Raw genomic sequence first — 12,802 nt, forward strand, 5'->3', positions numbered from 1 at the left:
AAGGAGTGGCTGATGGATTCAAACTGCCAGCTTTCACTTAGAAGCCAAAGGCTTAACCACTGGGCCACCAAGGCCTGGACAGGATTTTGGACTGCTGTGAAACCTACCCTCCTTCTCTGACGCCGCAGCCGCCCAGGCTGTACGTGTTGCCCAAGAAACCCAGTAACCTTTCACTGGGGACACAACTGCTGTCGCTCTTGCATTCGCCGGTCCTGAATAAACTAAATACCTTCCTCTGGTCTTCGTGCTGCTCACCGCACGTATAGAGGAACTTTAGGAACATTACCTAGAGGGGTCACTTCGCTGAATTGGCCAAGCAATTCCAGACCAGAATAGCAAGAGAAGTCGGGAAGAGAAACTGGTGTGTGAGAGATACAGTCAGGTTCTGATCCTTTTCTGTCACAAAGACCTAGGGGTTTTGTGTCTACAGTGCACGCTCTCCCACTTGCACATCTGTATAATATAGTTCAGGCTGCCCCAGGGCACAGGGAGCAAGGAGAAAAAAAAAATTAGAGAAATAGTCGTGCAAAGTAAAAATGCATGAATTAAATCCAAAGAAGATAGTAGAATACTAGCGGGAGAAAGCAAACTCTGGATTTAATTAATTATACTTTGATTCAGTGAGAATCTAGATCTAATTCTAAAGGCCTCAAAGGATAAATAATTGCATATTATACACAAATTAAATGAATTCCAAACAAAATTTCCATGCCATGTTTACACACTCAAAGTCTCAGTAAGATAACAGAGATGAATCTTGAGTCACATAAAAAACCAGTTCCCGCCCAGTAGATTCCAACACATAGCGACCCTAGAGTCACACAGACATTACTAAATGGTATTAAATGCGTTCACAACAGGCATAACAACATGAAAACATCAGGAGCGTTAACCTTTTAAGTAAATAATAATTTTTGCAAACTTTGTCCACAATATTATAAACTGCAAATATTATCAATTCATTTAAGATAAATCTGATTGTAGAACCTGAACAGCATATCCTAATGTTATTAACAAAGAGTAGAGAAAAGACATGAGATTTGGAAAGACACACAAAACATCTCTTCCCAACAACCCAAAAAGGATTCTGTCAGGCTGTCATTACTGGGAGGTAGAGTTAGGAGACAAAATATGTGGGATTCAAGACTTTGTAAAAATTCTCTTCCTATGAAATGGAGGAAGACACCATCACAATAGGATTTATGCTGCAGAATTAACTGGCCAATTGTGATAGCTTTGCTGTGGAAATTTATTCTTTGAATAAAGATACCACAGTAGGGTGAGGATTGATACATAATTTGAATGATGGGTCTCGGACCTATTCTTCAACTGGTATTTTGACCAAAATATTTAGGCCTTATTATCATACAGGATGTGATTTTTAATCCCTTGAAATCTATACAGTAATGGATTATGAATGATGAACTATTTGAAAAACTAGTGTGTATTTTATTTTCTTACTCTTAGTTAGGAAAGAAGCTATACAATACATAAATCAGCCAGGTTATATAGTCTATAGTTCTGAATTATGTCTTTACTACTTATAAGCAGAAAAGGGTGTCTTTTGTTTTTCTTCTTTCCTGGAAACTATCAGTAAAATATCATTGGAAGTAACTACTCTTCAGGGACATAGTGAGAAATAATGATAACGTGTTTTTGACATCCTAAGATGAAGTAATGATATTCTTACCAGCTCCCATCCTGTCTTTGAATGCTTTACACATTACCCATCACTTACATATTCATTTTCAGAAATTACTTTTTATCAAAATAATACATGTAAATTTCTTTTAAAACCCAATAATACTACAAGGCTTGTAACAAAAAATGTGTCTTAGTCCATACCCTCCTACCACGAATTCCTGTTCCTCACAGGCATGGTTTATACTTTTAGTTCCTTTGTTATTGCTTCACAACTCTATTATAACAATCAATGTAAGACATTGTGTGTTAAAATTCCTATCAGTGATCTGAGAATTTTAGATGTCTTCTATCACCCACAAACACCTAAATATGATCATAGAATGATAATTGACTAGTTAATCAATTAGGTAGTTGATGAAAATTCAGTATTTACTTTCAAATGGCTATATAATTTCTTCATAGCTGAGCCATCAGATACCTATTATACTTATTCACATTGATTTACTCTAATTAGGAAATTGCTTTCCTTCTTTATATTCTATGAATTTTTAAATACTTATCTCTTTTTGGACACACATCTGATGGATTCTAAAATTCTTCAGGAAGAACAAAGTCAACATGCAATTTGTTAATTCGATTTATTTTTTATTTTCCTTGTTGCAGTCTCTCCCTAAGCCCTTGATCCTCTTACCCCAGTGTGGACTGAAGTTTTCTGGTCATTCCCGATTGTGATACATAGCCATCATTTGGGGCTTTGGGCCTTCACAGTTACTCTAAGAATTCTCTTTTATCTTCTATCCTTATGTTTTATTCCTTTCTTGCATGAGTCTGGTGTTTTTCCACTTTCGTAGTTTTCTTCCCTTGTTTTGGTGGAGCGTACTGTCAGATAACTACCCAAAAAGGGTGAAATCAAATATTAAGCATAAAAATCCTGCCAGAAAATCTTCTGCAGCAATGTAAATCTGCTTTATCCTGTTAGAAAAAAATAGTCCATACAATTATTACCTCCTAATTTAAATCTCAAAGGGCCTCATGGCTGCAGATGTGTGGAGGGCCAGATTATTAGCAGCCAGGCCAGAAATAAATTGATACCTTCTTATCCTCAGTGAATGCAGAAGGCAGTGTTCAATCAACCATGTTAAGATTAACCAGTGGCTGATCTCTGTTTCTCCCTCCTCTTCTTATTATAAGCCCCATTGTGCCTAGTTTATTTGAGTCATTTTCTTTTTCCTAGAATCAAAGTGTCCTGCTTATATGCATATAAAGTACTTTCTCAGAATAAACACTATGCTCAAATTTTGGTGAGTTTTGATTATTTTTTTACAGGGTAACGTCAGAAGTTGGACCGAGAAAAAAGTCACAAAGTGCTCCACCTTGTGATGACGCATAATAGATTCCAAACATGGGCCACATATGCATCCAACTGTTTCCTCATCATGGCTTGGGAACTTGGTGTAAATTTCCTGGGTTCAAGTTCTACCCCTTTTGTGTTGAACTCTCTGAGTTTATATCTGAACAGTTAGGAATATCTTTTCCTGGGTAAGTTACCCTTTCACGTTGTCTGTTTGGGAAACTGGATTTCCATCTGCCCTGTCCTTTTCTTTCCACTTTTGGGAATTTTTGTGTGGTGCTCAGAGTTTGTAGGGAGTTTTATTGTTTGCGTTATCTGAATACTTTACTTGGACTGGTTTCAAGGGATATCAAAGTGAGTTCAATAAAAGATGTTAGGTTTGATCTTGGGAGAGGGCTCAGAAAATACTTGCTGAAGTTTGGACGGAAGGGTTTATTTTTCCCTGCTTTGAAGGCAAGAGTTTACTTGTCCCAGGTTTTGGGGGCATGGGTTACTTGTGCAGGTTTTGAACAAGGGTTCTTGGACTGGATCTCAAGGAGAACTCTGGATATCTTAAATGGGTCGACCTGACTGAAACATCTTGGAATCATTTAGCTACTAGTTTGTGTGTTTTGCCTTGCCTTGGGATGTACTCTTTCAAGAACTTTATGTTGTTGTCGATCAGCATGAAACAGTGTAGAGAAAAACTGGAATGCTGTTTCAATTTAAAACAGAGAGGTTTATTAAGAATTTTAAACAATTGCAATTGAGGAACCACATAGCACACAGAAAATGGAACGAGGTAGTCCCGGGGCAGTTTCATCGTACAAGTATTCTTATAGGGTAAAAAGAGGAACCAAACCATAGGAAGGGCAATTACAGGAAAATCAATTAATATTGTAATAATCACACTCTGGTTACTGGTCATTATAGGAGATAAAACAACTTTCTTCATGTGTTAAAGTCATAAGAACACTTAAAAAAGAAAAAATTTTCAGTACCATGTTCACTGATAGTTGTATGACACGCTACCTTAAATTGCAGGAATAAAATCAAGCAATGTGACAGTTTCCCAAATAGTTTATCATTCATAATCTCTGACAGCACAGATTGTGAGAGGTTGAGAATCACGCCCAATACAGAAATAAGGCTTCAGGATTTCAGAAAATCTATCAGTGAAAGAAAAGATATGAGATCTGTCATTCAAACTGTAAAACGAAATCTCACCCAGTTCATAGTCCAGATAAATGCCAATCCCTCTGGGTTTTTCTGTTATCACCAGAGTGACTGGAAAAGTGCCTTGTGCAACATAGTTACCATTGCACAGCTGAATTGCCCAGCATCTCTCCTGCCCTGCCGGGGGCCTCTTTGCCTTCCTGGAAAGGGAGTCTTTACAAAGCCCCACAGACCATTCAGGCTTCTCACCCACTTCCACCTCCCAGTAATGTCTACCAGAACTGAACTCTTCACAACCCAGGACAACTGGGTCAAACTTGAATCTCTTTGGATTAGGAGGAAGTCTTTGTGTTTTCTTCACAAATGTGACAGACTTTTTATCTTCAGAGACAATCAGATTTGAATGTGCTGTTTCAGGATCCAAGGTTACATCTTCCTTAAATTTCTGTATAATTTTCTGCAGAGCCGAATACTGTGGAGGAAGGCTGCATCCTTCCTTCGTTAGCTGGAAGGAATAGAGCACTGGGGGGTTGAGGCCTTCACATCGATTCTGGACGCTCTTAATATCTGTCAGCAGTTTCACTTCTGACATCACACTCTTCTCTGCCACCTCCTTTAGTAGATTGTTGAGTGTGGAAATGAACTCTGAAAATGCTGTTATCTTCGCATTTAGTTTCTGTTGAATGTGCTTCTCTTCACGAGCTAACCTGGAGAGAGCTGCCTCATGCTCACGGTCTAAAAACTTGTTCAGGTGCTCAAATTCAGAGAATAATTCTTTCCTTTGCTTTTCCACCTTCTTTCTCAGTTCTGATGGTTCTCTGTCTTGGGTAGTTATTAGTTTTTGAATGTCTGCCACTTGTTTCTTCAGGGGCTCCATGTAACTCATGAGCCTTTTCCTGTGATGAGAGGCAGCCTCCTCTATGGACCTCACGAGGTGATCCTGGTGGTTTGGGGGCTGAGTGCACAGGGAACACAGGACTTCCAGGTCTTCCTCACAGAAGTGGGTCAGTACCTGATTGTGCTTCTTGCACAAGCGTGTCTCTTCCTCCCTCTTCCTCTTGCTCCTGGTGATGTGGAGTAGCTTGGCAATTTCAGCTATATTTCCCAGCTGGGTGTTGCTCCTGAGGTGCAACTGTAGCCATGGGTGGCGGCACACAGGGCATCGGAACCAGTCCTGTTGATCCTGCCAGGATTGCTGGATGCAGGAGCGACAGAAGTTGTGCCCACATTTGATGGTAACAGGGTCTCTAAAGTAATCCAGACAGATGGGGCAGTTAGCTTCTGCCTGAATTCCTGCCAGGGCTTCCATGACCTCCATTAGGCTATGAATGAAGGTTCGGACTGAGAGGGCTTTTCCTCAGGATGTGTGAAAGGTATGAAATACTATGAGGTTGCTAGTCCTCTGTTGCAGAAGTTGGTGTCAGTAGGGGTTCTCTTCACAACCAGCTGTGGATCACAGATTAGTTGGGCAACTAGGTTTCCAGCCTTTGGCAGCTCAGAGAATATGAAGCCGAGCTAATCACTTCTCTTGATCAGAATCCAGCCATGACCTCAAGGTGCCTATATGTTCCTGGGGATGAGAAAATATTTCTTTATTAAAAAAAAAGTCTTTGTGGCTCTGTTCAATGCCACTGATTCTTGTCTCCACCCTTCCAATGCACTTATTCCCAAATCAGGTACACTGAGGCTAGCTGACGGGTCTAACCCTTGGTTCTAGATCTCCTGTCTCGGTTAGATACAAGCCTTTGTGTACCTACCATCTGAGGAACCTACGGAAATTTATTTAACATCCTTGACTTGAAAAGAATCACGTAAACGAGGATAAAAATGCCAATATCAATCATTTCAATCTTGCAGAAGACATAAGAAAGGCATCAGACAGCTTTTGGCTTACACAGCAGATATTTCTGACAGTAATGAATTCATAATAGAACAAAGTTTACTTCTCTTTCATCTAAGCATCTCAATCGCTGGATATATTGAACTGTAAATATCAAATCCTGGATTAAACTAGATGTACTTGAAGAACACTGCTAACTTTGAAAACTCACACAGTACACAGACAGATGTGTGAGATCTGAATTTCAAAATAAAATGAAGATAGGAAACACAAATACAGACACATATACACACACAGAGACACAACTGCCCATTGAAGTTATCCGTAAGCTACCATCTTCTGAGGATTTGTAGGGAAAAGATCCACGGAAGTGATGGGAAGCTCAGACAGTGTAGCTCTCACTGAGAGGCAATAAAATGATTCTGAAATGGAGGCTATGTGGCTTTGGAGAGCTTCAGCCAACTATTAGGACTGAGGGAATAAAGCTTTTTGTTCAGGGTGTCCAATATAAGATGAACCCAGGTAAACATACCAAAAACTTATTTGAGATCACTAGAGGACAAAATTGGCCAGCCTTTAAAAGGTCTGATTGGTTCAATCATTTTAGGCGGAGATTGGGTTAAGGCAATATGGGTTTGATTGTATAAGGACTTCACATGAAAGTACAAGTGTTAAAATTTAAATTGTTGGTAACTATGTGTTATTATCAAAATAGCCATGCACAACTGGTGAGAATGTGTGTTGCTTAAACGACTTTAGAATACTATTTAGTACAATCGTTAAGTTATGGCCTACTCATAAAATGGACTATATCAGCAAAGAAAAGACCTAACTACTCTACTCAAAAAAAAGTGGATAAATCTCACAAATACAATGTTGTGTGAAATAAAGACACAGGCAATAATACAGACTGCATGATGCCAATTATGTAGTTGACAGCAAGCAAAACTACCTCATGTTGTATTAGAACAGTGCTTCCATTTCGAGACGAGAAAGGAATTAGTGACTGGGAGGTGCATAAGGGCTTCTGGGGGGGTCCTGAAAACACTACATTTCTTAATTTGGGTGCTGGTTGTCACATTATACACTTGCTTTTTTGTTTGTTTGCATGTCTATTAAAAGTAGAAATAAACAGAAATAATAAAACCATAGACCATGAGAATAAATTATGGAAGAATATTTTTAATCTGACTGAGGAAGCATTTTCTATGCTTGATGGAAATCTAGCAAATTAGTATTTTCTAAATCGTATAAACAGATGGTATACCATGAAGAATTCAAGTAAAAGAAGCAAAGAAAAAAAAATGAACAAAGCTATCTATATTTAAAAAGAGGTGAAGGAAGCAAGTCATAGAAACAAATGGCCAATTATGAAAACAGTGTGCTACTTTTTCATATTCAGTAAACTTGAAAAGAGAAAGAGTGTGTGCATGCTCTTTGTGCCTCATCTGAATGGCAAAGACTTAGAAGACTCCTAATACACAGGCAGAGGATACATGCATCCTGTTACCCTAGAGAAAGGAAGCTTGGTGGATGGTGAGAAGAGACTATTAACCAGGCTGTCTGAGCTGAAATCCTCCTTTTGTGTGGATGTGATCTTAGACAAGTCAGAAAGGACTGACTGAGGGAGGAGAAATGTACCTAGCACAGTCCTGGTACATTGAAGGTACCCACTCAATAGTAACTAACAGTACCCCAGACTTTCCACACTCAGGATCCTGTATTCAAAGGACACACATTGTGTAGTCACCACTACACCCTTAGAGCCACCAACTCTTTCCTCCGGACACCTGCACTTGCCTCCAACAGGACCCTCCCTCAACTCTACCTACCCTCTACTCACAGGGATGTAATCACAATACTATCCTATTTAAAAGGGTTTCAGGATTGCTGTCCTCATGAGGACCACAGTATTTTCCCTATACTTCCACCTCTCCATTCATGAGAAAGCTGGACAATGAATAAGGAAGACCAAAGAAGAACTGACACTTTTGAATTGTAGTGTTGGTGAAGAATACTGAAAACACCATGGACTGAGAAAAAAAAAAAAAAAACCTAACAAATGTGTCTTAGAAGAGTTACAACCAGAATACTCCTTAGGAACAAGGATGCTGAGACTTTGTGTCACATACTTTGGACATGTTATCAGTCACTAGAGAACAACATCATTTTTGGTAGAGAGTTCCCTCTCAGGTCTGTTAGTTTGTTGTGATGTGGGAGCTTTCACGTTGCTGTGGTACTGAAAGCTATGCAACTGGTATTCAAATACCAACAGGGCCAGAATACAGCTGAGCTTCCAGACTAAGACAGACTAGGAAGAAGGACCTGGAGGTCTACTTCTGAAAAGAATTAGCCAGTGACAACTTTACGAATAGCAGCGGAACATTGTCTGATATAGTGCTGGAAGATAAGCCCCTCAGGTTGGAAGGCACTCAAAAGACAACTGGGGAAGAGCTGCCTCCTCAAACCTGAGTCAATCTTAATATGTGCATGGAGTCGAGCTTTCAGGACTTCATTTGCTGATGTGGAAAGGCTCAAAACGTGAAGAAACAGCTGCAAACATCCATCAATAATCAGAATGTAGAATGTACAAAGTATGAATCTAGGAAACCTGGAAATTATGAAAAATGAATGGAATGTATAAACGTCAATGTCCTAGGCAGTAGGAAATGGACTGGTATTGGCCATTTGGAATTAGACAATCATATGGCTGCTAAGCTGGGGATGACAACTTGAAAGGAATGGCATCTCGTTTATCATCCAAAAGAACATTTCAAGATCTATCCTGAAGTACAATGTTGTCAGTGATAGGATAATATCCATAGTCCTACAAGAAAGACCAGTTAATATGTCAATTATTCAAATTTGCACACCAACCCCTAAGGTCAAAGATGCAGAAATTGAAGATCTTTAGCAACTTCTGCAGTCTGTAATTGATCCAACATGCGATTAAGATGCTTTGATAATTACTGGTGATTGGAATGTGAAACTTGGAAAAAAAAGGATTGCTAGCTGAAAAATATAGCCTTGGTGATAAAAATGATACGGGAGATCACATGATAGAATTTTCCAAGACCAGTGATTTTTTCATGGTAAATACCTTTCTTCACCAATATAAATGGTGACTATACATGTAGAGCTCACCAGATGGAATACACAGGAATCATATCAACTGTATCTGTGGAATGAGGTGATGGAAAAGCTCAATATCACCAGTCAGAACAAGGTCAGGGGCTGACTGCAGAACAGACCATCAATTGCTCAAATGCAAGTTGAAGTCGAAAGTGAAGAAAATTAGAACATGAGAGCCAAAGTACAGCTCTGAGTATATCCCACCTGACTTTGGAGACCCTATGAAGGATAGACTTGACATATTGAACCCTAATAATGAAAGTCCGGAGAAGTTGTGGAATGACATCAAAGACATCACAAATGAAGAAACCCAGGTCATTAAAAAGAGAGGAAAGAAAGAAAAGACCAAAATGGATGTCAGGAAAGACTCTGAAACTTGCTCTTGAACGTTGAGTAGCTAAAGCAAAAGGAAAAAATGATGAAGTAAAAGAACTGAACAGAGATTTCAAAGGGCAGCTGGAGAAGACAAAGAAAAGCATTATAATGACATATGTAGAGACCTGGAGGTAGAAAACCAAAAGAGAAGATCACACTCTGCATTTCTCATGCTGAAAGAACTGAAGAAAAAATTCAAGCCTCGAGGTGCAGTACTGAAAGATTTTTACAGGGAAAACATTAAACGACACAGGAAGCATCAAAAGAAGATGGAAGGAATATACAGTCACTATACAACTGCTGTATGTTCAACCAATTCAAGAAGTAGCATATGATCAGGAACCCATGGTACTGAAGGAAGAAGTGCAAGCTGCAAGAAAGGCATGGGTGAAAAAACAAGGCTCCAGGAATGGTCAGAATATCAGTTCAGATGTTTCAACAAACGAATGCAGTGCTGGAAGTGCTCACTGGTCTGTGCCAAGAAATCTGGAAGACAGCTACCTGGCCAACCCAATGGAAGAGATCCATATTTATGCCTATTCCCAAGAAAATTGATCCCACAAAATGCGGACATTATTGAACAATATCATTAATACCACGAGCAAGTAATATTTTGTTGAAGATCATTCAAAAGAGGTTGTAGCAGTATATCAACAAGAAACTGCCATAAATTCACACTGTATTCAAAAGAGGACCTGAAACCAGGAATATCATTACTGATGTCAGATTTATCTTGACTGGAAGCAGAGAATACCAGAAAGATGTTTCCCTGTGTTTTATCGACTATGCAAAGGCATTTGACTGTATGGAGCGTCACAAATTATGATAACAGTGTAAAGAATGGGAATTCCATAACACTTAATTGTGCTCACGAGGAACCTGTACATAGATCAAGAGGCAATCCTTGGAATAGAACAAGGGGATGCTGTGTAGTTTAAAGTCAGGAAAGTTATGCCTCTGGTTACCATACTTTTTCAATCTATATGCTGAGCAAATAATCCAAGAAGCTGGACTATATATGAAGAAGAGTGCAGCATCGGGATTGGAGGAAGACTCATTAACAACCTGCAATGTGCAGATGACACAACCTTGCTTGGGGAAGGTCAAGAGGACTTGCAATATTTATTGATGGATATCCAAAACCATGGCCTTCAGTATGGATTTCACCTCAACATAAAGGAAATAAAAATCCTCACAAATGGACCTAAAAAACATTATGATGAACAGCAGAAAGGTTGAAGTTAAGGATTTCATTTTACTTGGATCCGTAATACCCATAGAAACAGCAGTGAAGAAATTAAAAGGTGCACTGCTTTGGGAAAATCTGCTGCAAAAGAACTCTTTAAGGTGTTCAAAAGTGAAGACGTCACCTTGAGGTATAAATAAGGTGCACCTTATCCAAGCCATGATGTTTTTATTGACATGATACCCATGTGAAAGCTGGACGGTGAATACAGAACACTGAAGAATAATTGATAGCTTTGGATTATGGTGTTGGAGAAGAATATGCCATGGACTCCCAAAAGACCAAACAAATCTGTCTTGGAAATACAACCAGAATGCTCCTTAGAAGGAGGATTACGTGTCACATACTTTGGACATATTATCAGGAGGGATCAGCACCTGGATAAGGACATCAAGCTTGGTAAAGCAGAGAGTCAGGAAAAAAAAAAAAAAAAGAGGAAGACCCTCAAAGAGATAGATTGACACAGTGGCTGCAACAATGGACTCAAGTATAACAATGATTGTGAGCATGGCACGGACAGGGCAGTGTTTCCTTCTGTTGTACATGTGGCCACTATGTGCCAGAACCTACTCAATGGCTGACTCTCTGCAGCTCTCTCCTTCCTTCACTGTCTCCAGCAGGTCGAGCTCCCCCAGGCCCCAGCAACTTTGTACAAGATACCTTAGTTATCCCTTGTCCTGCCTTAAACTCTCAACAGCTTTGTCTCTTCCTCCAGATCTAAGCTTCCCCTGACCTCCTTGAATGTTGGTCTCCCCTAATACCATGTCCAGGTATAGTAAGTACAGCATCATGTACTCCTTTTTTGAATTCTTATGACTCTTGTGATTTTATCCACATTTTGGACGTCTGAGGTCCCCACTAAAGTGGTAAACTCCGTGAAGTTAGGACTTGTGGCTTCCCTGACACCACCAGGATTGCATCTCCCAGCTTCTCCTCAGTTCCCGCCTAAACATCTGTTGAATGAATAAAAACTGGAACTCAGTGACTCTGGGCAAGCTACTTAACCTCTCCGGGCCTCTTCCCTATGTAAGCAGAAAGACCTGGTGTGGGGACTAAGCAAGATCAAGGCTGTTCAGGGCATCAGGCCTCATGGGTCTTATCCCTCCACTCACCCCAACTCTACACAAAACTGTCTCTCACTGAGACATTCTGGAAGGTGATTCTACACTTGGCTTCAGGCCAGCCACCTTTGGGCACTTGTCAGACGCTGATACTACTCACCCCTTTTCTAACTCCACAGGATTAGGGTGGAATGTGGGTACCTGTATTTTCAGCAAGGGGTTAAAACCCTAATACATGCGATTTGTTTTAAAATACTGCAAATCTGAGTTTGGATTCACTTTGGAGCGGCAATCTCAGCCCTGCACCAAGTAGGTGCTCAGAAGCGAGGGCTTGTCCTATGTCTCAGCCTCCAGCACCCACAAGACTCATCGCCAGCTTACCTGGAGCAGGAGGCACTGCCGAGGGTCGCCGCCGAGGAGGGTCGCCGCTGCAGAGCGTCGACGCTGAGGAGGGTCGCCACCGAGCAGGGTCGCCGCTGAGGAGGGTACCGCCGAGGAGGGTCGCCGCCGCGGAGCGTCGCCGCCTAGGAGGGTCGCCGCTGAGGAGGGTCGCCGCCGAGGAGTGTCGCCGCTGAGGAGGGTCCGTGTAGTGGGTCTCCCAGACTGACTTCCACAGTCAGCCTTGTATCTGAAGGCTGGTCAGCGGTTGGTCCAAGGCATATATACAGCACCTGAAGGGTGGAGCTCTTAGGACTCCTCCCCTGAGAAGAGAAGACTGGGGTGGGCAGTGTGGGAGACAACGTTTGCTTGGTGGTAAGGGATCTCCCCTGAGTCAATCAAGTCCGGTGGGCATGATGTCATTTACGCCATTGTAATTCTATTTTATCCCATCAACCTCCTTTAATCCCATCCTTGCTGACGAGGTAACTGAATATCCGAAAGGCTGAGTGAGTCCTATTCCTATTCTCACCCTGGTGTGTTTACCTCTGGAGCTCACCAGTTTAACTGGCATGTTACAATGTGCACTTTTCAGCAACCTGCAGTACAAGGAAAGGCAG

At 40.8% G+C, this 12,802-nt stretch overlaps 1 protein-coding gene across 1 annotated transcript; it reads right to left on the reverse strand.

Moving 5' to 3' along the window:
* Window positions 1–3,762: 3,762 nt before the first annotated feature.
* Window positions 3,763–5,468, reverse strand: LOC100662590 (tripartite motif-containing protein 75-like). Its single transcript, XM_003415837.3, has one exon. It carries the CDS (start codon window positions 5,466–5,468, stop codon window positions 4,059–4,061), a length of 1,410 nt encoding a protein of 469 aa, XP_003415885.2. The 3' UTR covers window positions 3,763–4,058.
* Window positions 5,469–12,802: the final 7,334 nt, after the last annotated feature.

This window comes from Loxodonta africana, chromosome 21, assembly GCF_030014295.1.
Source record: "Loxodonta africana isolate mLoxAfr1 chromosome 21, mLoxAfr1.hap2, whole genome shotgun sequence".
Lineage (NCBI taxonomy): Eukaryota > Metazoa > Chordata > Mammalia > Proboscidea > Elephantidae > Loxodonta > Loxodonta africana.

Bases quoted from the DNA above. Each gene is read 5' to 3' on its own strand.
- LOC100662590 (XM_003415837.3), bottom strand. From the start codon at position 5,468: ATGGAGGTCATGGAAGCCCTGGCAGGAATTCAGGCAGAAGCTAACTGC.